Source organism: Pezoporus wallicus, unplaced genomic scaffold (genome assembly GCF_028554395.1).
Source record: "Pezoporus wallicus isolate ANWC-B61680 ecotype Strahan unplaced genomic scaffold, APGP_CSIRO_Pwel_v1 contig_227, whole genome shotgun sequence".
NCBI lineage: Eukaryota > Metazoa > Chordata > Aves > Psittaciformes > Psittacidae > Pezoporus > Pezoporus wallicus.
This window is the reverse complement of record NW_026635704.1, coordinates 9,381,414-9,406,433: the sequence shown is the minus strand read 5'-3', so window position 1 is coordinate 9,406,433 and position 25,020 is coordinate 9,381,414. Positions and strand designations below refer to the sequence as shown.

General features: G+C 39.3%; 1 protein-coding gene across 1 annotated transcript in view; it reads right to left on the bottom strand.

Annotated features, from left to right (window-relative positions):
- LAMA3 (laminin subunit alpha 3) overlaps window positions 1-25,020 on the bottom strand; it is a 106,905-nt gene that overhangs the window by 43,291 nt on the left and 38,594 nt on the right. Inside the window, exons 20-36 of the mRNA XM_057397627.1 lie at window positions 23,455-23,581; window positions 22,070-22,212; window positions 20,637-20,737; window positions 20,378-20,531; window positions 18,847-19,007; window positions 16,587-16,695; window positions 14,529-14,626; window positions 12,105-12,270; window positions 11,601-11,727; window positions 10,934-11,073; window positions 10,437-10,552; window positions 9,700-9,911; window positions 8,700-8,904; window positions 6,032-6,176; window positions 5,112-5,252; window positions 4,320-4,484; window positions 1,287-1,388 (exon numbers count right to left, since the gene is read on the bottom strand). Of these exons, the coding sequence (XP_057253610.1) occupies window positions 1,287-1,388; window positions 4,320-4,484; window positions 5,112-5,252; window positions 6,032-6,176; window positions 8,700-8,904; window positions 9,700-9,911; window positions 10,437-10,552; window positions 10,934-11,073; window positions 11,601-11,727; window positions 12,105-12,270; window positions 14,529-14,626; window positions 16,587-16,695; window positions 18,847-19,007; window positions 20,378-20,531; window positions 20,637-20,737; window positions 22,070-22,212; window positions 23,455-23,581 (2,412 nt within the window). The remainder of the gene's footprint in view (window positions 1-1,286; window positions 1,389-4,319; window positions 4,485-5,111; window positions 5,253-6,031; window positions 6,177-8,699; window positions 8,905-9,699; window positions 9,912-10,436; window positions 10,553-10,933; window positions 11,074-11,600; window positions 11,728-12,104; window positions 12,271-14,528; window positions 14,627-16,586; window positions 16,696-18,846; window positions 19,008-20,377; window positions 20,532-20,636; window positions 20,738-22,069; window positions 22,213-23,454; window positions 23,582-25,020) is intronic.

Sequence of the window (25,020 nt, the reverse complement as noted above, 5' to 3'; positions counted from 1 at the left end):
GTGTCAGCAGGTTTTTCACTGCAATTGCCTATTAAAAACCTTGCTTTCAAATAAAAGACCCAGAGTATTAAATTAATGCTGACCAATTTCCAAAGGAGCTAGTTATTAATTTTGAGTAAAAATGTTTTTGCATTATCATATACTCTCCTTTGTGTTCTGGTACACAAATGACTTTGGATACTACTGTAGTACTTTACGAGGCATGTTTCCCAATAAGAATCCTAGAATAATGAATTCGTATTTCTGACGGTCTGAAGAAACAAAACCACCCTCTTGGGAATGTGCAGTTCTGGTGTCCTCAACATAAAAAGGACATGGAACTGTTGGAACAAGTCCAGAGAAGGGCCGCAAGGATGATCAGGGGACTGGAGCACCTCCAGTATGAAGACAGGCTGAGGAAGTTGGGGCTGTTCAGCCTGGAGAAGAGAAGGCTGCGTGGAGACTTCATAGCAGCCTTCCAGTATCTGAAGGGGGCCTATAGGGATGCTGGGGAGGGACTCTTCATTAGGAACTGTAGTGATAGGACAAGGGGTAATGGGTTAAAACTTAAACAGGTGAAGTTTAGATTGGATATAAGGAGGAAGTTCTTTACTGTGAGGGTGGTGAGGCACTGGAATGTCTTGCCCAGGGAAGCCGTGAATGCTCCATCCTTGGTGGCATTCAAGACCAGGTTAGACAGAGTCTTGGGTGACATGGTTTAGTGTGAGGTGTCCCTGCCTATGGCAGGGGGGGTTGGAACTCGATGATCTTAAGGTCCTTTCCAACCCTAACTATTCTATGAATTTCAACAAACAGTAGAAGATTTCAATTCTGGCCCAACAGTGGTTAAATTAAAAAACTGTTAACATAAAATGCATTTTTTACTTCAGTTCCCTGAAGCCTTAGAACTATGTTTAATTTTATTCTAAAGAAAACTCATACAGAAAATGAGATTAATTACACATGGAATCCAGGGCATATTTTGCAGAGTTGAGGCCATACTTGTTGACAAGTGTACAAGGCTTTAATTATTTTTATTCCACAGGTGTATTTTACAGAGAAAATCCTGTTTTACCTTTTTATTTGCTCTCAAGTCAGTTATGCTTAATAATATATTACTTTGGTGACAGAGATACCTGTGTTGATGGCTTTAAGCAAAATGCAATAAAAACACTTTTATAGAAATATAACAAGTTACTATAAAAGTAAAGCATGCTATGGGAGCAAAATTTGATATAGTTATCAGGTAACATAAAAATCATGGCACTGGTGTTGCTTGAAAGAAAACATAATATTTCAAAACTTACTGTTAGTTGTATATCAGGTCTCTTACCCAGAAGAGCCATGCCCTCACTAGGTAAGCCAAAAGATTTCACTTGGTAACTTAGGAAGCCACCGTATGAAGAAAGCTGTAAGAAAATACACAAGACCAGAGATACTTTACTGCACAATTGCTTGATATTAGTATAACTTTATAGCCAAGTTTACCCCATCTTCTAGCACTATACATGATATTTTTACTCTTTATTCCTTAGGCAAAATATGTGTTGCTTGGAAGAAATTATTTTGTTTTGTTTACTTTTGTGTATCTGACATCACTTTTTGAGCAGCACTGTTCTCTGGAAGGTTACCAGCATCACTTTGGTTTTTTTTTCATGCCTGGGACCACACCACCTGTGTCATGGAGAAATCACATGTTCACACAAAAGTTGTTCTTTCCCTGACCCTACAAAAATTTGGCTCATCAAAGGAAGATGTCACACTGACAACAGGAGTGGTAGTGAGAGCCTTGAAAAGCCATGGATAAAAAAGGAGACGTCAGATTAAGCATTTTAGATGTGTCTTTCATAGGCCACATTTTCTAGACTTACTACAAACATAAATCTAACGAAGAAACCTTTTCTTCACCTTCTGTGGAATGGGACTTCTATTCATATCAGCTGGTACCACCTCTGTTGTTGTAAACAGACGTTACTGTAGGTTGAACTGAAACCACACTTCTGGCTCAACTACAGGTGACCACAGGCAGCCTCAAACCCAACCAAATATGTACACTGCTGCCCAGAACAAAGACTGAGTTAAGTATGTTTGAATCATCTGACAAACAGCTTCCCTGGGTTGTGTATGAGTGACTCAGTTTAAAACATATTGAAAGGGAAGGAAGCTCCAGGCACAGCTTAGAAGCCTAGAAAGAAGGTTTGTGGGCACAAGGGGAAATTAGGAGTTTTGCCACAGATTCACTACTTTGTTTTGCAACCCTTGCTGATTGCCCTTTATAGATTATGCTTGGTTTTGACATGGGAGGAAGAACTGCTTTGTCAGGTTTTGGTGTTCTACAGGTAAGCACCAGCCTTCAGCCTACCCCTTTCCATCTATGTACTTTGATGAATTACAAGCACAACACATGCATCTCAGTACTAAACTTGTTCTTTGGATCACAGGGCCATAATTAATCCTATTATCTTCAGCCAATTGCATTTTCAAAAGCATCATTTAGGATGTTGACTATATTTTGCCAACATAACTGAAAACAACTGTATATACATTTTTATTTTTTATGTTTTTCCCAAAAATATAAGAAAACTCAGAGCTTTAATGTCCTGCTTAACACACACTTTAGGACTCCACCATATGAAAGGCTGTTATGTTACTGCTTTTTCATCTATTTTTTTTAATGGGAAAATGTTTGCATTATAAACGACATTCTATATGCACAGTATTTATTTGCTAACATTAAGAGTTCTCTATTAAATACGATGTTAAAATAGAAAAGAGCAGAACATGGGGATAATGTGATCTGAATTTCTCAGTGACTGTTAAGATTCTGCACTGCTACAGATTATAAATTTGAACCCTCTTTAACCTGGTAAACAAAAGATAGAAAGAGGAAAGAAATTATACTCTGCTAAATATTAATGCTCAGTGGAACTAATTAAAAGGTTTAAGATAATGGAGAGCAGTATTTATACCCTCATCATAGGATGTGGACTGATCTTGTTCACATTTTCTGAAAGAGGTGCTGTCACTAGAAGTAGACCAAAACCTGACATTTCAGAATACAATAATAATGTGACTAATTGGTAAATTTATGAGCTTTTAAAACTAGCAGCAAGATAGCATTTAGGGTGAGGGGGGACACTTTCACTACTGCAGTGTTGCCTGTGCTATAATATGCACTTACACACAGTGTACAGTAAAAGCAGGAACAAAAACAGAACAATTTTATTTACAGTGTTGTCACTGTACATAAAAGCACGTCATAGCATGCCTGCTTAGATACTGTGACATACAACATAAACCTCACAGCAATGTTCTTAATAGCTCTGTTAAAAAAGGGTTATTGCCTGCTTTGTACTGTATTATGGGAACAACAAAATCCTTTTGGTTTAACACTATAGTAGATAACATGTGCTTTAACATGAGATTTCTTTGAAAAGTGACTTGTAGACATTGAAATAAGAACATCTATTACATTAACAAAAAGCACCCTAACTAAACATGCTGTGCACCTGAGAGATATGTACCTCTGAGTGCAGGAGAGCAGGATGAAAAATACTGCTCTAGTCTTTAAAATGATGACTAAGGGGAACTACAAAAATTGTACCATATTTAATGCTCTGGTGTCTATTCCCTTTGTGTTCAGCTGTGTGACAGTAGGGTTGCATCTGAAAAGCCTGTGTCCTACAACTGGCTAGCTACTATTGACACTGTCAGAGTTTCAAAGCGGGAGAACCTGGGGCTCTGGGCCTGCAAGCCCCCACTAGCAAAGTCCCCCTGTCAGTGTGATCCCCAGGCTGAAATGCCAATAGGTATTAACTGTGAGCAAAAGACTGCTCCGATGCATGAGTAGAAAGAGAAGCAAGCAGTTCCAAGAACAAAAAGGTTAGAAAACCAGGTGTTGTTCTTCCCAAGTGACATGTCAAAAGCAAAAGGTTGTATTTTTGCATACACTGAGCACATAATCACATTTTATTCTTTTGGAAATCTGCCCAGGAGGTACTTCAGGGAGTGTAAAGGATACTTGAGTACAGTGGGAAGCTCTACATGTTTTGGGTTTCAGAAAAGCAGCTGAAGGTACCAGCTCTCTGAAACATAGCTCCTGAACATGCTGTTCACACAAAGACTTCCCTGGCACCAAGCAAGATGAGTAATTCTGTATTACTGGTTATAATTTTAACTTTGTATTCAGAAGTAAAATGTTGTGATTCCTGGCATGAGAGGTAAGAATCTCATGAGGGAAGAGTGAGAAACGTATCTAAGAAAAACAGTGAGACTCTATCAATGATGCTAGAAAAAAATGAATACGTGTTATAAAACCAGATAAGTTAGGTGTCATTTACCTTCTCTCCCAGGTAAGATGGTGGTGCTTTCCAGTACAAACTATGCACTGAAGCAGGTAGTTCTTGAACATCAGCCACTACACTGTTACTGACTGGATTGAAAGTGACTGGAATGTCAATATTTTCATCCACTGCCTCCAAGCTCCAGTTCCTCATGTCCACAAACTAACAAAAATACATAAAGGAAATAAAAGCTCGTTTCATCCTTTATTAAACTTTACCAGCATCACGTAACGAGATAAAATTTTTTAGTCTCTATAATTCCCTTAGCATGAAATTCAACCCCTTCAGAGCCAGCCTAAAGTCTTTGAGTAACAGATGTTGCAAAGAACTCAAAAGACAACAGAAGTGAGACAAATATGCCAAAGCTACTTGGGATGCAAGTATTTGGTCTGTTACCTCTAGAATCTACCAAACATTTCTTAGGTTTCAAAATGCATCTAAGATATAGACATTTAAATGAAATGTGCTTATCAAAGCATCCTTGAAGGAGACCATTGACTTCAATGAAGAATTAGTGCCTCAATATAAAGCAATAGAAGTTCAGCTCAGCTTCAGTTCAGCTAATGAACTGTAAGCAAAGAGGTGGAAAGGGCCATTTCTGCTGAAAGGCACTTTCAGACTACATTATGTCTTAACAAGGCTGCACTAAATCTGCACTATTGATTGCAGAATATTTCTCATCCTTAGAAACTCATAAGACGTATTTTCAATTTTGGAATAAATCTGGCATTTCATTAACAGAATAAATGTAGGTTCATGGTAGCAAAGAAAAAAAACTATTGGATACACCTTGTTTCTACGATGATTTGTGCTGTGACAGTTGTTGGTTGCTCCAAAACAAAAACAAGAGGTGCATCCCCTGGGATTAGAAGGGTCCAGATAAAAGGATCCTGGTCGGCAAGTATCACATTCTGCACCTTCAACATTCTCCTGTTAAGGCATAATTGAAAAAACACTCAGGACTTTCCTTTTGGTTTTGGTGAGGCCCCCAAAACCTTCTGCACACAAACCAAATCTTCTGAAAGAATACTTCTTTAAATATAAGGAAACATGAATGAAAGTGTGCCGTTGTCTTAGATGCACCATGCTCCAACTGCAAATAAAACTGACTTCTTGAAGACTATCTTAGGAGCTTTCCAGTTTATAAAGTGAACCACTGAGTAATAAATATTAGTCAGAGACAGCTGGTAACTTCCCTGCCAAAAACCTCCTGCTGGCTTTTTGAAGCCTACGGTATAAAAGGTCACTTGTGAAAGTTCACATTTATCACATTTAATTATGCAGATCAGAACAAAAGAGGATTTCCTGGACATAATGATGTGGTGAAATGCCAACTGACATACTATGGCTAAAAAAAGCATGGGACCTGGTTAACATCCAAAAGCCGAGATGCAGATGCATAAAGCAGATCTGTTTAGAGTACTGATTGCTTCAGTGAAGCAGTGGACATCTACTCTGCAGTTCTGTAACATCCCGCAAAGCCTAAGACCACCCATTCAACCGGCAGATACTAAACTCTTTAAAAATGGCATTTAACTGCTACCATGATAATCTGCACGTACTGCAAGGTGTGGTAATTTTGTACAGCTGCATTTAATTTTTACTGAAAACTTCATGATAAATTCACTTCATTCACCCCATTAAATATGAAATAGTCACTGATGTGCAAATGATGCTTGAGAATGCAGAAGTAATATGATTTATCTGACCTTGCAGAGACAAATTCCTGTCTGGGGATCACAAACATCTGGTTCTGTTCCATCCCTGTTACAGTTACATGGCATGCAGTTTGGGAAAGCATAAGTTCCAGGAGCACACTGATCACACTGCCGTCCTTTTATTCCTGGTTTACACCTTTATCAACAAACACAGAGGAGGGAGTAAACGGGGGAAGCAGGAACAGAGCAAGGGTGGGAAGATTAAAACGAAAGGCTGGTGGATCTTTGAAGCGATTGCATGGCTATGACACAACTTTATAATTTCCACAGAGAAACAGCAGCAGGTTAGTACTGTTCTCAGATTTTAATAGTGAGACAATTTATAACAACGTGGAACTGATTAGGAATGGATTTGATTTTGAAGGCTATAAATGCTCACAATAAAATTAGACTTCTGCAGCTATTCAATGCAGAACTACTCTCTGTACATCAAAGCGTGAAACATGAATGTTCAACATGGATAAGCAGAACTGGAAGATTTATAGGGAGGATGTGACTGAGCATTACTCAAGGGACTCACCTGCTAAGAAAAAGGTGAAAAATCCCACATATATGAATAATTATGTGGGCTTCAACCTGCCAAAAGGCTCAGTTTACTTTACAACAGTTCACAAAGGATAAAATCCACTTTGCTCACAATGATGGCCGAAGGCCTTGAATTTGTTAAGGTGAAGTACAGCAGATGCAAAAACCAATGCTAAACTATGAACAGGGCTTGAGATAAGAGAGGACATCTTTCTGTGGCAGCAGCTACTTCATCCTACTTTTACAACAAACTTGTACAGTCTGATAAAGCTAGTGAAAGGTAGATCTGATGATCCCTCTTCCTCCCGTTTATGCTGGTAAACTGTGTGTACCAGCCCCAAGAAACCAGGTTTCAAGAGAGTAAGGATCCATTATTAATGTATGCCACCACTACCCTCCACATCTTCACATTTTACTTGTGATTAAGATGATTTTTAGAAGTGTCAGCAAGTTGAAGGAGTCTCCTTTGACTCTCAGTATCGAATTCGTATGTGCACTAACACTGATTTTAATGGAAATAAACAGTTAAAAGTATGAGGCCAAGGTAGACTACACTTTGCTTCTATATATTACATGAATTCACAAAACAATGGATGAGGTTTCTCAAAGTCTCTCTGAATACATTACCCCTATACACAGATAACTGGTGCTGGATGGGGATTTCAAAGTTCATGTAATCCACAGAAGTATTAATCAGAATGTAGTAGTTAGACATATCTTTCAGCAATCAGTCTTAAAGTACTTGCTAAATGTCAAATTTTGCTGTCATTTCTTTGATATTTCCAATTAGGCTGCATGTGAAAAGTATCACCATTACAATGAGCCGATATAGCTTTTCACTGAAATGGAAAAATGTGACTATTTCTGCAAAAATTATCCTCAATTTTACTCAGGTAGAAATGTGCTGAGACCTTTCAATAAAGTTATTTGATTGAATGATTTATTTGATTTATTTTTGCATAGTATTTATTTTGATTTTTATTTTGTATTCTATGGGGAAAATCAAAGCAGACACTAATCAGATTGAGAGTGCACCAGGAGACACAGAATATGCTACATTTTAATACTGAACCCTAATTTCTAAATATGAAAAGAGAATCCTGTTTTGCTCTTGGATATGACCATTATTCACTTCATTTGAAAAGGACAGACTTAGGAAAAAAAATAAATTTGGGAAGTAATATGATCATTCTCTGAAAATTAATGTTCTCTATCTATATGTCTCTATAGAATACATTTTCTATGATATTACAGGCTTAATGGCAGAGTACGAAGGACAAGTTTCTCTTCATTAGGAGTGTAACATAGCAGAACCAATCCAACTGAAGCACTCCTGGCCTTACACAACCTACTTGCTATCATGTATTTGTACTTCCTATTCAAGGGCTCAATCCCTCCAAGGAAATAAATGTTCAACTATACTAATATGGCAGCATTTGAACTTAAGGTCATTCCTTATCGTTGTGGCTGTATGCTATACCAATTTTAGAAGATGTAAATAAGAGAATAAAGAATTTATCCTCATCTCAGCATGCTGAGTTACAGAAAAACAATCATATGTCATACAGAAAGTGCAATTTTAAGGGGAATTACCACCTATGACTCCAGCTGAACCATATATTTCATACAAACTGCACCTATCATCAAAGTTTCTCAAAATTTGTTACAAATATTCAAGCTTTACAGTACTTAAAAGCATCATTATACTTAAACCCAGGCCTCAGACTGGGGAAGGTCTACTGTGAAGTTTTAAGAAACTGGGAACTAATGTATACCATTACAAATTACATGCACATCCAGAAGTTATGAGCTGTGACCTGAAGTCTGCTACTGACATTGGATAAGTTATATGAGCTGGACAGAGATTTGATGACTTCCTGGGAGTGACATGGCACGTCACTGGCGAAAAGAATGCAAGCCCAGGAACCCCAAATCCCACCATTGGACACCTGCAAAACCAAGTTTCCACTAAAACATTACAGGTCCTTGAAACAGGACTCCTCATTATTGCTAAGCACTGCTGAAGTCCCTACTGACCATCATCAAGGTTTCCCACATCCCCTCAAAATACCTGGAAAGGACAGTAAAACAAACCACTCGAGCCCTATTTATGACACACGTATCCTAAACTTACGTGCACTGCCCGTTGTTCTTTTCACATTCTGAGCTTGACACATTAACAATTCCTCTTTCTGAACAGTTGCAGCTCTCGCAGCCAGCAAGAGGGTGGTAGCTGAAGTAATTCTTCTTGCACACTTCACATTTTGGTTTCACAGTTCGCGGAGGGCAAATGCATTTACCAGTCATGTCATCACAAAGATGTTGTCCGCAGTTGCATACTAGGTCAGAGAAAATGTTCTACGAATCAATCACATCTCAACGTACAACAATCAACTTCTACTGAACTTGGATATGAAACAAACACACACAACATTCATGTTTCTCTCTTTCACTAGTTTTACGCTCAGGATCATGGAAATCAACTATGTGACTGTAACAGTAGTTTTAGAGCTTAACTTTAGTGCCTGGCTCTTTTCCACAGACTGTTTGCTTAACTTTGCTGCAGACATTATTAATGACTTCCCCAAACTGCCAAGGATTAAATGACAAACAGTTTCGGTGTTAAGGGCACAGCTTTTACAAGACAACATTTATAAACATCAAGTGTAATATCTGGGAAGGCAGTTGAGGACTGATCTATAAATCTGGTAATGTTTATAAAAATTACATCAGAATATGAGGAATTAGGAATGCTATGTCACTGACTGCTATGGAAGACAGGTATGGTGTAAACTGGGATACAATGGGAATAACTTGGAAATGATTTAGCAGTCAGTGCAGAATAATCCATGTGACTGAGTGGCGATATGGATTTTAATCAGTTTACCTGTAGCCCTGTACATCTGATCAAACAATACATGTGAAGGCACAGTCCATCATGAACTAGGTGTGCTTTAAGGGTTACTTCTGCCTCAAACTGAAGATTATGCTATGCTAAATCTAAGATTGGCTCAACCAGCCTCTCTCAGAATCAAGTCCTATAAGGAAAAGTGACATACAATGCAATAAAATCAGAGAATTGAATAAACCAGAGAATTGGGTCAGGTGTTGAATAAATCTAAGCTTGTACTTACACTTGCAGAATGGGAATCCATAGTAGCCAGTCTGGCACCGGCTGCACTGACGACCAATGACATTAGGTCTGCAAATACACTCTCCTCCCATGGGGCTGCAAGTAGGGCTCACAGCACCTGCGCTATGGCAATTGCATGGCAGAGCTCCATTGTTGTAGAAAGCCACTAGCGATCTCACAGAGTCCTTACAGAAGGCTGATGATCCTTCTGGGCTATTTAAAATTGAAACATAAATCATGTAAGGACTGCACTTGGGAATTGTTATGCGGGTGCTTTGCAGTGGTTCAGTAAATTAGGGTTCTGTCTTCAAACAGTTCTTTAACGTAAGGATGGCATCAGTACACATGCAAGAATATACTTATTAAATTAGTGGTGAATGGCTTTGAATATGCAGGTACGAGGTGTTTTTTCAAAGAAAGTGCATATTAGTCATATAATTAGTTCAGACACGCCAAGCAAAATACCGAATACCAAAGATGGAAATACCAAAGAGAGAAAGATGGCATACATCTACATCTTTTGTACCATGAGCAATAAAGCCCTACCTTTACATTTCATTTACAATAGAAAGTCATGGAAAAATGACTCATGGAAATTTAGTGAGCCAGCATAAGCCATGAAAAGCATTTTAATGTAGTGCAGTGATTGGGATTTTATACATGTCTTTAATACAGAGTAAAAGTAACATTAATTCCTAGCTGGTGTCAATGTTCAGGTTTTTAGAAAGCAGTGCTTACTCAATATAAAAACTGTTTCTTCCACATTGGTTGATAAAATCATATGACTTGTCCACTGTCTTTTTGTCAAGAAGTTTGTAACTGTAGGTGTCTGCTGGAACAACTAAGACTTTCTCCTTAAAACAACAAGAAAGCTAAGTTGTACATTTCTGAGAAAAGCAAGACAGAATCTAAGGTATTTATATATTTAAATGTTGCTTCATTATGCATTCTGGATTTTCTCAAAACCCATAACATTTTAACTTAAAAAAAAAAAATAGGAATATATGCTTATCTTCCCCCCAGAGCTGTGATGCTATAAGCAGTGTAAAATAAAAACAATGTATAGTATCTTAAAGTTTTAAAGTAAAACAGAAACAGTGCACAAAATCCTAAAGATCTGGAACACAACATTAAAAAAAAAATCTTTCTTTCTGGCTTTCATCTTTGCATCTATCTCTAAATGAATGGTGAAACTGAGAACAACATCCCCAAGCACATTCATGTAATAAACATACCAGAACCAGCATTCTTCCATCAGGTATCATCACTGTAACAGAGATCTCAGGTTCAGAAATGTCAAGCTCAATTTGGTTTTCTGCAATCACCTGATCCCGACAGCCAGAGGTGTGAGGGCAGAATGAAGCACTGAAGGAACCTAGAAATAAAAACATACTGGATTTGTCTAGCAAGGTTTCTGCAGTGGTGGGGCTACAGGGGTGGCTTCTGTGAGAAGCAGCTAGAAGCTTCCTCTATGTCTAATGGAGGATGGTGGTAACATCTTTCTGACAAAGTATTTAAGAAGGGGGGAAAATGTTGCCTGTGCAATGGCAACTGCAGCTGAAGAGAGGAGTAAGAATCTGTGGGAGAAACAGTCCTGAAGACACCCAGGTCAGTGAGGAAGAAGGGCAGGAGGTGTTTCAGGCACTGAAGCAGAGATTCCTCTGCAGCCCGTGCTGCAGGTGGTGTCAAGTCTGTTTCACCCATGACAGTAACTGGTGAGTGGTCTCCTCCTGTCCTTATGTCCCACAGCCTTTTGCTGTATTTTCTCTCCTCTGTCCCACTGAAGAGGAAAGTGACAGAGCAGTTTTGGGCACCTGACATCCAACCAGGGTCAGCCCACCACAGCTCCATGTGCCAAAACACTGAGGAAGGAAAGGTGTTAGATCAAATTCAGATGCTTACCTGACCACACACGTCCCACATCCACACGCACTTGCACAGAGAACACTGGGTGTGCTGGCTGATAAAAATGTACCACAAATACATATCTGCCCATGCGGGGCACTCTGCCATTCAAGGTAATCTGGTTCTGCAGAAACAAGAACAGCTCTGATAGTGTATTTGTTTCATTAAATATTCCCGGGTTTATGAGCTGTGCTCTGTGCCACCTACCTGCAATGAAAGAGGGGAGGCTTAGCATCTCTAAGCAAGTTAAACATCTTCAAAGAGTATGGCATTGCAGCTGCATGCCGCTATCTGTTTGCATGCCAAGCACACCTAACAGTTTAGAAAGAAGCTGGCGTTTTTGTTTCCCTTTCTGTGTGTTGTCTTTGTGGCTTACTCAGTCTGCTACATTTTGATCATATCACATAATTCAGTTTTGATTCTCTTAAGTTGTTTCATCTGCTTAGCCTTGTGAAGAACATACTTTGTGACTTAGGAAATGAAGTTTTCAAAATGAGATACCTGTAACGGTGTCAAGGTGACTCCATTAACTGAGCCAGAAGGTAAAGGGGCACTCAGTGGATTGTAGAGTATGTATCTCTGTACTTCAGAAAAGTTCCCATCCTTCAGTGCATTCAAAACCAAAGCTTCTGGTGGAGTTTCATACACTGAGGGTATGCATGTTGCACTAAACACAGAATTATAGTCATTACTTTAGGACCCAGGAAAATTTCTTAAGCATCATAAAAGGAAAAGCAGTTGACATATTAGGCTGTATTACGATTAATAATGCAATTAGCAGCCCCTGTTACTCTTTAGATTCTATGTAAATGATCAGAGGGTAGATGAAGACAAGATGTATGGATTTAACTTTCAAAAAGAAAAATATTTATTAACTGATTTTATTCACTCAACATTTCCATAAACTGAAGAATTTCAATGGAAAGAGTTTGCTAAGGAAGATGAAAACTAAGAGAACCAAGAGTGTTAAAAAAAAACAAAATAGATTTCTGTTAATCCAGTCAGTTACGTTCACCAGAATCTGTACTAATGCTGAATTCTCAGTTCTACAAGTATTTACATAGGTGTATCTTTTAGACATGCAAGTTTCCCCACTGAAGTCAATGGGACTACTTAAGTACTTAGAAGTTAAGTATACCCTCAAATATTTGTACAATTGGAGCCAAAATAAATAACAGTGATCCTTGAAAGCATCCTCATTCATTCACTACTGTGTTTGGCTATTTCTTCCTTGGTATATTTGATTCTGAAGAACTTGACTGAGAGAAGTATTTTCCAAGGCTGCAGGAGAAAACATTTTTTCTGGGGAGAGACGGGGTGGTTTCCTGCTAGTATTTGTTCACTTCTCATAAGTACTCAACGGACAATGATTAGTCTTTGCTCAAGACAGGCCCAGAACTGGAATGGCAAGTATGTTTCAGGGCCAGGACTGAGATCTATTTGCCAGGCCTGTGTGGGAAATCACACGCGGCATCTGCTTATAACACTGTTCAACTGAGCCAAGATTCTGCATCTTTCAACTTGGTGAATAAAAAACACTTTCAGGAAAGCAAAAATGTGACAACCAGCACAATGGTCCTAATAACAGAACATAAAAGACACAGTAAACTATGCAAGTATAATGAGAGTACAAACACAACCCACATCACAAAACGAAAGTAAAACGTAAAAATTTCTACATTTGCTTTATTTTAAATGTCAGGTTTTGCACAGCCCCATTCAACTCAGAATATAAATGCCCAGGAATGCAAAATACCTTTGGTGCAAGGACAAGTATCCAGTCTTATAAAGCTGCTCTCAGTTGTAACTCTTCAAGCAGGAGAATTAAAGCTGCAATTCAATGCTATGCATGCTTGGAAGCCAAGTACAGTCACATGCTTTTACCTAATTTACTACCCAATTTTTTCTGCTTTCTGTTGCAATTCGACCATTATAATAGAAGCTACTGCCTGGAAAACTATTAGACCTAGTCACCAACTCTTTCTGCCTCTGAAGTCCTGCAAATGACATTTACTTCCCACTGCCAGATCAGTAGGAAGAAATCTTTAGGAGCAGTATCACGAGGGACATCCTGTGGAGTGCAACAGGAAATTAAATGTGGGTCTCCCTAATTTGGAAGCTGCAGTGATAATTCCTTTCTGGCCCAAAGAACAAAACATGCGGGAAGGGGAAGAGCTTCAACAGGGCAGACCAAGTGCTCTGCAGAACCCAAATCTGAATATTTGGGAAGTGAAAATTCAGGTTCAGATCTTGGCAGCAAGAGAAGAGCCATCAGGTTGTGTCAACCAAGCTGTAGATGAACATTCTAATTATGGGTCCTGTACAAGTATAATGGAGGAGAAGGATCACTTGGCACTGCTGTATGCGGTGAGCACTGAGGGGACACCTACCATATGGGTTGCACAATGAGATGGATAAAGAAATGGCTTGTTTCTGAAGCAGGGTTTACATGTTGATTAGCTTGATGATGCCAAGTTGAGCTGGTGGATTGCTGCCTGAAAGGGCAGTCACAGCCCTTACCTAATGACAAATTAAAGCCATTTCAGAACAGCTGGAGCAGTAATGTGCAGAATTAAACTCCAGAAGGAGCAGTAAGCATTTCAGGCCACCAAAGTAGCAATATTTCTCCAGCTTGGACAACTATCAAAATGCACAGCGTATGAAAGTGTATGTGTCAGTATTTTCTAATGCGTCAGCACTCAGTACTTCAGATGGGCCAGGGAGAAGCTATTCTTAACAAAATCCTGTGCAAAGCAGATTAATAGTAATGCTTCAGCATTTTTACAAATGCTGCATTGAAAAAGTGGCCTACATATAACTTGTGAGTCACTCAGCAAAGGATAATTCAAAAGAATTAAAATTCCATTTGGTCTGCCTTTCGAAGTCATCTTCAGAAAATACAGAGGATAAAACCAAGCACATTACCTTGCATCATGGGTACTCCTGTAAGCAGCTATGCACTGTACTTTAGGAGCCACATATTCTGGAGAAAATTCTTCAGCTGATACAATACAAACCTTATGCTGAAAAATAAGGACAAGACACAATTAAATAATAATATAATAAATAAATAACAGGGCCAAGACTGAATGGGAATGATGAATTCTAATTTTAGCATGAGGAAACCTGAGCCCAAAGCCATGTTCTGTCATGGACTTACTTTAAGTAAAGTAAAACCTAAGTATATATGTTTGGCAATGGGAATGACAGAAGACCAGCTTGCAGTGTCAGAAGCTAGGCAAGACGAAGAGATGTAGAAGAGAAAAGCCTTCATGTTGATGTGAGAGACTTTTGGACCCTGGTGCAATTCCTAGACCTTCTGAAATGCAGACATGAACACTTGCTCACGCAAAGTCCATAGAAGTGAGTTTCAGTGACACTAGGATTTAGAACTCATAAAATCATACAATAGTTAGGGTTGGAAAGGACCTTAAGATCATCTAGTTCCAACCCCCCTGCCTTAGGCTGGGACACCTCACACTAAACCATCTCACCCAAGACTCTGTCCAACCTGGCCTTGAACACTGCCAGGGATGGAGCATTCACAACTTCTTTGGGCAACCCATTCCAGTGCCTCACCACCCTCACAGTAAAGAACTTCCTCCTTATAGCCAATCTAAACTTCCCCTGTTTAAGTTTGAAGCTGTTACCCCTTGTCCTATCACTACAGTCCCTAACGAAGTGTCCCTCCCCAGCACCCTTATAGGCCCCCTTCAGATACTGGAAGGCTGCTATGAGGTCTCCACGCAGCCTTCTCTTCTCCAGGCTGAACAGCCCCAACTTCCTCAGCCTGTCTTCATATGGGAGGTGCTCCAGTCCCCTGATCATCCTCGTGGCCCTCCTCTGGACTTGTTCCAACAGTTCCATGTCCTTTTTATGTTGAGGACACCAGAACTGCACACAATGCTCCAGGTGAGGTCTCACGGGAGCAGAGTAGAGGGGCAGGATCACCTCCTTCGACCTGCTGGTCACGATCCTTTTGATGCAGCCCAGGATACGGTTGGCTTTCCGGGCTGTGAGCAGACACTGAAGCTGGCTCATGTTCAGTTTCTCATCGACCAACACCCCCAAGTCCTTCTCCGCAGGGCTGCTCTGAATCTCTTCTCTGCCCAACCTGTAGCTGTGCCTGTCATTGTTCTGACCAAGGTGTAGGACCTTGCTATATACCTGAAGCTCTTCTTTTCCCCAGAAGACTTCCCACTAGAAACTTCCACATGTGGAGATACAAACTAATAATATTATCTTTTGTATATGGATCTTGTTAGCACAGCAATAGCAGCAGGCAGCTCACATACAATCTAAATGGTATTTGTTCACACTGAACACTGCCTCATGAAATGAAGAAAGCATGTATCAGTTCTTAATCCTAATAGTTCCATGAAACTACCCTATGTTTGCAGCTGTTTTGAAACTAATATTTTAACCAACTGTAACTCATCCTTTTAAAATGGAAAACAGAAACAACACAGAAGAAAATTCTGCGTCCAGAAAAACACATTCCTGGTGTGGCCAAAAGAGGTCAGTGAAGGCTTTTTATTCAAAGTATTTAAAAGTTATATGACTAATGAATGAATCTATTACCTGAAATGAATCCATTTATTACCTGAATTTTGTAAGAGACTCAGGAAACTCCTAGATGGGTTTTGAGGATTTAAAAAAAGTGAAGGAAAAAAATTATGAAGTATAAAACTACCAGAAGATTTTTCATTTAAAGTGTACATGTAGAAGAGAGAGGGGAACTGAAATAAAGCACGAGAGAGCTGGAAAAACCCTTACCAAGAAAGGCAAATTTCTGTTTATCCTTGGAACTGAGCAAGTTTACCTCAACACAAAGAAACATCTTCAAGCATCTAATATACATCATTTCACACATTACTGCACAGGATGTGAACATAGGAAAAGAAGCATCTCTCTCTGCCCTCAGGGAATACTTTACACTCAGGGAACAAGTACTACAAAAGGGATAAGAAAACAGAAACTTACCAGAAGAAAATTAATTGATGATGCCTTGAGATGTATCTTTGTATCTGCTAGTAGGTCATAGACTGCAATGCGATTGCTGTCATCAACTACAACGCTGCGACAAAGGAAACTGAGACAGAAAGCAGGATTAAAAATTAGCCTGTGGTATTGCCATGTTGTTTAGGCTATTGCCTAGCTCAGCTGCTTAGTTTTTGGCTAGCCTCACCACTGGTGCCTAGCCGTTCTGCTGCATCACGAGTAACAGCTATCTGGCCAGTGGTAAACCTGCAGTATCCTCACTAGTGCAATGAAGGACGTACCACATACAAGATACTGCTTGTCCATTGTGGATTGACCTATTCAGAGCCTAAACATCCAGACCTCAGCTCAGATATCTATTTGAGCTACTGCTTTAAGTAGGATATGGACAGACACACATGCATGCTATCTGTGTAACATGCTGTGTAACTAATACTCTGTGACTGGGCCGTGCTCCTTGAGGTGCCAGCACACACCAGCTGCTGTTTTCCACTAAAGCCGTGCCACTTATGATGTGGATCAGCAGCTCTCACCCACACAATGGCAACTGTCCAAGTCTTGATTTTAGGAAGCTATTCTGGACACTGGGATACTCACCAATACAAGTGAAAAAAAAGTAGGTTTCCCTTTTACTGACTACTTTCAACTGGCTGCACTTCTTTGTTAAAGACAAATACATACTAAGAGGAAGAGTCTTGCTAAAGCCTTTGAGCTCTGTCTTGTTCAGGGAGAATGACCCCTGCAACTTGCCAAAAGTAGCAATAGTTCCCTTTTGCTAAAGAGAAGGAAGTAATTTCTTCCTTCTGCACTTCTGCTCAGCTAGGCCACGGGTAAGAAGCTGCAACCACAGTACAACCACTTCTCTATTTCTTCTCTATTAAGCAGAGAATGTGGAAATTTCACTCTCATTTGAAGCACAGCTCAAAAATATGGTCAGCTCAGGGCTAGGGACATTGAAGGACAGAGAAATATAGGTCCCTTATTTGTGATTTGCTGGAAGCTTGCAGTGTTTTATTGTCTTTTGATGTTTTATTTGGATTACCCAGTAGAGCTGTCAGAAGCCCCGGAACAATATATTCCTAATTCTACAAATTAATTTTATCTGCATGTACCTCACTATGTCATTTCTTGATTTATTTTTGAACAGAAGATACTTGTAGCTTCCTGCTCTAGAAAAGATGACACAGCAACTCACTTGCAGTGTGACCATTAACTTCAAGCACAATGGCTGCAGAAAGGACTTGCTGCATTGCTGCATTGAAGTAGCAAGGGCTTTACTTGTATTTTCATCAGCAAGTTCTTAGCGTACCATATGAACCAGCAAGAATGCTCAAAATTAGCCCATAAAATGTACTGGGGGGTGGGAGGGAAATACCAATAAAATGGAAGATTTACAGCACATCATTTGTGCCTCAAAGTGTTACATAACAGGCTAAAAATAAGAGTCTTCCCCAGCAATAACCTCACAAGGTCATCGCTCCTCATAGTTCTGCTCTGCACCATAAACATGCTGATGAAAAGGATTTTTCTTACTGGGGAATTTCACCCTGAATGCAAACCTAAGCTCAAGCCTCCAGTCTGTCAAACTCTTGCCTCTTGAGAAAAACGGAGGCACGACTGTAGTCTGCCAGCACTGGGTAGCGTCTCCCAAGGGCACAAACATCTGCAGGATCACAATCCTAAAGTGAGTCATACACTGAAATGCTCAGGTGTTAAAAACAATCTCGCTCATGACAGACAGAATCTCTTGTGCAGAAGCATCTGCAGTAACCTCAGTAGTCAAGAAGGATAAAGAAGCATTCAGCTGAAGACCTTGCCTACAGCCTAACAGCCAGATGACGGCTACACTTAGAATTTCAGAGACCTCTTGTAAAACTGGCTGCTGCATTTTTTACAGCCAAAGGCCTTGGACACACTTTTAACTAAATAAAAGCAGTGCAGGCTTCTGCAGCCAACACTGATGCTTTTCCGCTGGACTCAGAGAATAATAGTTTATAAGGGTTTATGAATGTGCATTAAAAAAAAAACCTTTTTATAGGAGAACATTTCATTGAAGCAGTAGCAATATTTAATGACCTGATTAGACAGAGAGATATATACCCACGGAATCAGGGACTTGCTTTTAAATCAATCTATAATATTCAAACAGTCTACATAGTAAAATAGATTATGATATATAGAAAGTATAATTATATCCCAAATGCTTATTTAATCATTTACTGATTACTTCAGAAATTCTTACCTGTATTTACAACTATATATTCTCACTCTGCCTTCAGTGACAGGTCCAGGACTATGTATTGTTACCTCGGCAGTGTATAACTGACCATCTTCATTGGCATATTCAAAAACCAGAACATAGCGACCAACTTGAGGAACATTTATGGTCATCTGTAAATTGACCTAGCTCAAGATCATTGAAAAAGAAAAAAGCTGTTAGATTTTTCACTCCCTTTCTTGCAGGAAGCTCCCTTTTCCTGCCTTGTAAGCAAACCCATCAGCATCAGTCCAGGGCCAACCCCGTAATGTCTCAGCAAAAGACAACCAACAGAATGGAAGCAATGCTTATGAATACCAGTTTGTCCACTAGTAAGAGTCAACCAAGTTCAAGATACAGCTGCCACTATAACAGTTCTAGGAAGGCTGTAAAATAAGCCCAGGAAATGATCATATTATTATTTCTCTTTTCCCCAGGAGAAAGTATCAGTGAGGAAACTTTAACATTCCTAAATAATTGTCACCATCATCTCTAAACTATCTTTAGTAACATAAAAATTGAGTCTACTTCTCCACTGAAAACAAAATTTCCAGGAACACAATTCCTGCTGCAGATTCCTTACAAAGAGTGAAAGCATTTTCTCCAGGCAACAGCCAATACCACTTTCTGAAGCATCAAGTTTTTCTTTCAGTTTACCTGCACAAATGGGTCAACACAATATTTGATTCAAAATAGTTCGAAGTAGCTGCATGGAAAGTGCTGTGGTTGCAGAAGTTTTTGCTACATTTGGCTATGTAACTATCTTCAAATTTAAACTCTTTTTTCTCAATATTTCCTTAAGCTACAAACACTTAAACATGTAATTAATTCTGTCAACAGTCCTCTTGACTTCACCGCAATCATTCATACCAGTACAACTTTGCACATCCGTCAGTCATGAAGCACCAGGCCCTGTGGCATGTAAATATTCTTGTTGTACTTGGTATTTTTAAAGCATAGTAGTAGAGGGCATAATCACTGTACATGTAACTATCATGTAATTGATAAAACACTGTATTTTTACCAGACACACTTCCAGTATATCTTTTCATTTCACAAAACATGTTTCTCTTTCAGTAGAGCTACGATAGAGGCATAATTGCTTCTGCTTTTTTGTTTATTAAAGCAAATATTTTACATAAATATAGCTAATTAAGGGGGAAAATAAGATTCATTTATAGTGATGTATGTACACCACTTCTGCTGACAAACCATTATCCCGCTTACGTTGCAGTTAAACAGTATTCTGAACAAGCCAGTATGCCTAAAGCAGAAGGATCTTTATTTAACAAATTACTTGTGTCAGAGTGAAATGTCTACGCTGGTCACAGTTATAAATCTGCCTAGACTGATCCGTTTACACAATTCAGTATAAAATGCGGAACCCGGCACAGCATCTGCTTTAGGGATGTGTTACATATCTGCAAATCCTAAACTGTAACCTGCAAGTGTTTTAGTGCAGTAAGTTTATAGCCAACAGTGCAGATGGGACTGCAATTAGCAGCAGGAATCTGACCTCTCTTCCACTGATATGGGTCATCACTGGTTGATCAGGAGTTGGCTGCCGCACAGGTATTCTTCTGTATTCTCCCCCATGTCTGAAATACACTGCCTTTGAACCAAGGACACAGGAAAATCTGGCCAATGGCAAATGCTGATAGAGCAAGCAGCTTACATAAAAACAAACAAACACAGGATTGTTATTGTTTTCAAGTGCAGCAAGATAATAATAAATAATCCAAAGCACTGGTTTACTCTGAAGCACATATACTGACTGCTCTGTTGAAGCATGTCCTGAATAGGTGCAAGGCTCTGTAACTTGTATCTGCAGGATGGATGCTTCGTAGTAATCACTGGGTAACAGCACCATATAGTCCTAAGAAAAAAGAACACAACAAATGCAAGACCAAGCAGAAAATTAAAGGAACAAAAAGGAGCATCTCTAGACTTTCTCAATGTAGTAATGAAAGAAACCAACCACATAAATAATTTTTATGGAGTGTATCTGCAAGACATGAAAGTTTTTTTGCTGTTACATGGGCCAGTAACATCAGAATGTGTCTCCCTAACTCTATTTCTGCCTTCATAGAGATGGGAAGATGGCAGCTGCCCTGTGAGCAAGGAAATTCTGAGGCCACTCCCATCATGTGCTGTACAACATATTGCTCATGAAGCAGCTTCTCTACAGCAGGGTAATACACAACTGACTGCATGCAGTTTTCAGACATGAGTGTGATCAACACGCAAGAACTCTGACTCCACAAGGGAGATTCATGTAGCCCAGGTGACTTCATTAAAGTACTCCATGTAATCTATTAAGCTGGTTTCAGAAGTTGGTATATTTTTGTTCTGACTACTTAAATTAACATATTAGAGTTTTTATAAAAACTGTTAAAGTGAGAACATGCTGGGCTAAAGCCATTAATAAATTCCTTTTCAAAGGTATTAGTTAAAAAAAAACAGACACAATAAGTACTGTCACTTTCAGCAAGAAATATGTTTGCAAGCTCTTTTAGTAACATTTTACCTGGTACTCCATAAATTTAACAGAGCCCCAGGCTTAATGACTAAAGACACAGACTACTTGTTAACCCTATACATTATACATATGAATTCAATATGCTGCCTTTGTGATCATGCATGTTTAAGGTTTTTCTTAGATTATGACCTCAAACAATTTCTGTTTTTATAGCAATTTCTAAGAACTGATGTCAGAAAGTATTTTCAGTTTTTCAGTGAGAGAAAGAAGAGTCATGATGGAAGGACAAAAAACATTTAAAAAATAACCTACTAATCATGCAGCCCATTTTATTTTCTTCTTCTTAGGAATCTTTGTCAAGAAACTAAGGCCTTGGTCATCTGTGGTAAGCTTTAGATATGATATCTGATAGGTAAGAACTATTAATTTCTGTGAGCATTTCTTCTCAACCAATTGTGCTGTGTGTTAATATTACTCTAGCCTTTGAAGGTAAAAATTCCAGATAAAGTATGTAAGCACAAGAAAAATTAGAGCTGGTGAAAGTCAGGGAAGAAGAAAAAAATGAAATAAGCAGTGGGACTGTAAATTTTCATAATGATATTCTGCTGCTGTGCTCTTTTCACTAGTGCTGAATTTCAATTGCTTACAGGGTTCTTCCCGGTAAATAACTCCGGAGCAATACTATCATGACAGCCTTCAAGCACTTGTTTTCCTCAATTGTTTTCTTACCAAGAGGACTTCCTCTGCCATTATACTGACAGTCCATGTGCCTGGAACCAGTGAGAAAGGCTCTGCGGAGCTTTTTCCTGGGATTGTGACAAAAGTTGGCTCCTTGCTGGGTGGGAAGACAAACTCTTTGCTCTGAGCAGCCCCTGCCAGCAAAATAAAACCAAGTAAAAATATAAGGGATCGTGAAAAATGTCTCTGTTTGCTTTGTGTGCTGAACTAATGATTCAATCAATTTAAATGGGTCTAACAGGAGCTGATCAATGCTTTTCTTAAGGCATTTCCTTAATCAATGTGCATTTGTCCACACAATGAGCTACAGAGCTACATAGTCATTGTTGTCTTTGTTTTCATTAGTGTTGAGCAAATTGGTTCAGAAAAGCAGAGCTCTGCCCCTATGATGGCTGGTTTCACAATATTCTGAAGTGCTCACTACTTCACTTTTCCATTATTTTCTGTTCAGCCTGTATTTGCATTGACCCACAATATGTTCAGCTGACACAAGACCTGTTATCATGTGACTCTCAGCCAAATATTTCAGATAATGGAAGTTCTCAGCAGCATCTAAAATCTTTAGTTACAGATAGTAACTGAAGGTCTGGGCAGAGATGATGTATAACGTGTAGAGATGATGTACAACACAAATGTAGCTGTGGCGTGCTTCATCAAAAAGTTGTGAGGTGCAATTGTTATGAATATTACAGATTTCTTCTCTGAAGCCTAGACAAAACCTGGTTCCCTGTCTCCCATCTAATAAAAGCCAGAAATAACCATGAACTGCTGCCACTCTGCTGAATGATATCTGTGAAGTCCTCAGTTTTGTCTCCTTAGAACTACTAAAAGGTCTATGACTAAACTCCATTAGCTGCCATAAGTATGCTGAAGTTAGGCATTACAAGATATAATTCTGCATATAGGCTTGGTATCCTCCTATTCAAAGGATATGGAGTACTTATCTTCTATCAGGGCCCAAAAGGCATCACATGCTGTTGAGGTCTGTAATCAATCACAGCTAACTTGGTAGGTTGGACTCACCATTAAATAAATGTTATTCATGGAATGAAGGCAGAAGCCACTTTTAAACTGAAATATTAAAGGCAACTAAAAGCTTCATTAAACACAGTTCAGAGCTTCCAAGTGCAGAACTGAAAGTACTGAGTTTGGCAAACATTTGAAAAAACAAATGCTGCTTACTACTGTAAGTAAGGATTTCATGCAAACACAGCCACATCAATTACACAGCAAAATACACTAGGAAAAGCACAAAAGTACTGCCACTGTTAAAAGTGATGCATTTTAAGCAACATTACAAATCTCAGTTAGGTGCACCTTGAAAAGACTCCTCCAATCTAATACTCTGATCTGTTGCTCCACTGAGTTGCACCTACCTGTTGCAGGCTGAGATTGACAGGCAGATAAGTGACCAGACAGTGTTTCACCTCCAGGGTTAATGTACCTCAGGATAATGCGAAATAAGTTTGATTTTTCCACATTCAAAGTTATCTTCACTTCATTCTGAAAAATGGAAGTTAATAAACAAAACCAGCCATAAAGTGCTGAATAGAGGAAGTTAGAAGCCATGCAAGCACCATACTAAAGTCCTACAAGAAAAATGCACATGCAGACAAGTACATACTGGAATGGCAATGCTACTGTATGACAGAGGGAGACAGGCAAGCCTAGTGAGAAAATTAATTCACTTACAAGTGCAATTAGTGCCAAAATGTTTTCCCTCAGCAACTGAGATCTTCCCTTTAGAGCTTTTTGAGCCCAGGCTGACATAGCGGAGGACTAGATGGAAGAGCTTAGGGGAAGCCACAGTGATAGGCACAACCACCTCTGGCTGCGAAAAATAAAAAGAAAGGGAAAAAGGAGGAAAGGAAAGTATATTATTTGTTACTAGCACCCAGAGAAAGAAAAACCATTTGGCCAAGACAAACTCTGTAACAGAAAAGAAAGGCTCGGACAGCTTACAAAAGAACATAGAACAAAACTTCCTGTGAAATAAAACTCTTGTTAAATGCTAGCTTATCCAGAAAGACACAGAAGGGCTGAACTGACATGTGTGTTAATATTGCAGCTTGATATATGGGCAGTATTTTGCAGTTATTCTCCCCTTCCGTGCCCTAAAGGAGGCTTATGGCATCAAGGGTTGCCCATATTACTAGCTTCCCAAAGAACAGGCCAGAATTAACAGTCCTACTCTGAGATCACACAACACACTCCACAGCATGCAGGCATCTCAGATTGTCACTGAAACTTCTGCTTCTCCACCAGATCCTGTGGTTTCTTAGAGATGTGATACCATGTATGACTCTTTGCTCTGGGACTAAACTGACTCTTCTGGAGCCATGCAGTTCTCGAGCCCACAGGAGGTTGCTCTCTCACAGCCCCCCTTATTTAATTTGCAGAGCAACAGAATCAGCAGAGACATGTTCAAATGGTGGTGGTGGATTAGGAAAAGATAGGATTGGTACAACCTCAAGTGTTGGCTTCCTTCTTTCCATCCTAAAACTCCCCTTGTAATCCAGCTCCCAACAGTTCACCCATCACAATCCACTTGCTGTGCCTTTCCAATACTGTTGTTGTATGGTGACCTCCCCACCGCTCTAGTTCATTCTGCTTCTGCAAATGTACGTAAATTTTCTCTGTTCCATACATTTGAGAACAGAGCACAAGGCCACATTTTCTCTTATTCCTAAAAGTTACAATAAATGCAAAATTGCCAACTCTCATATGCTGTTCTGAATGTATATTCCTCAATTCTGTCATCACCAGACACTTTCACCTTCTTAATAGAAGTTCGAAGCAGAAAGCAAAGATAGACATACCACAGATGGCAGGGCCAAGAGGTCTAGAGACTTGATAGCTAAAATCTAGGTGATTGCAGAAGGGCAATGGGGAAAGGTTTTACAAGAGTTATTTTAAGTGGAGAAGGATGACTTCTGAAAGAT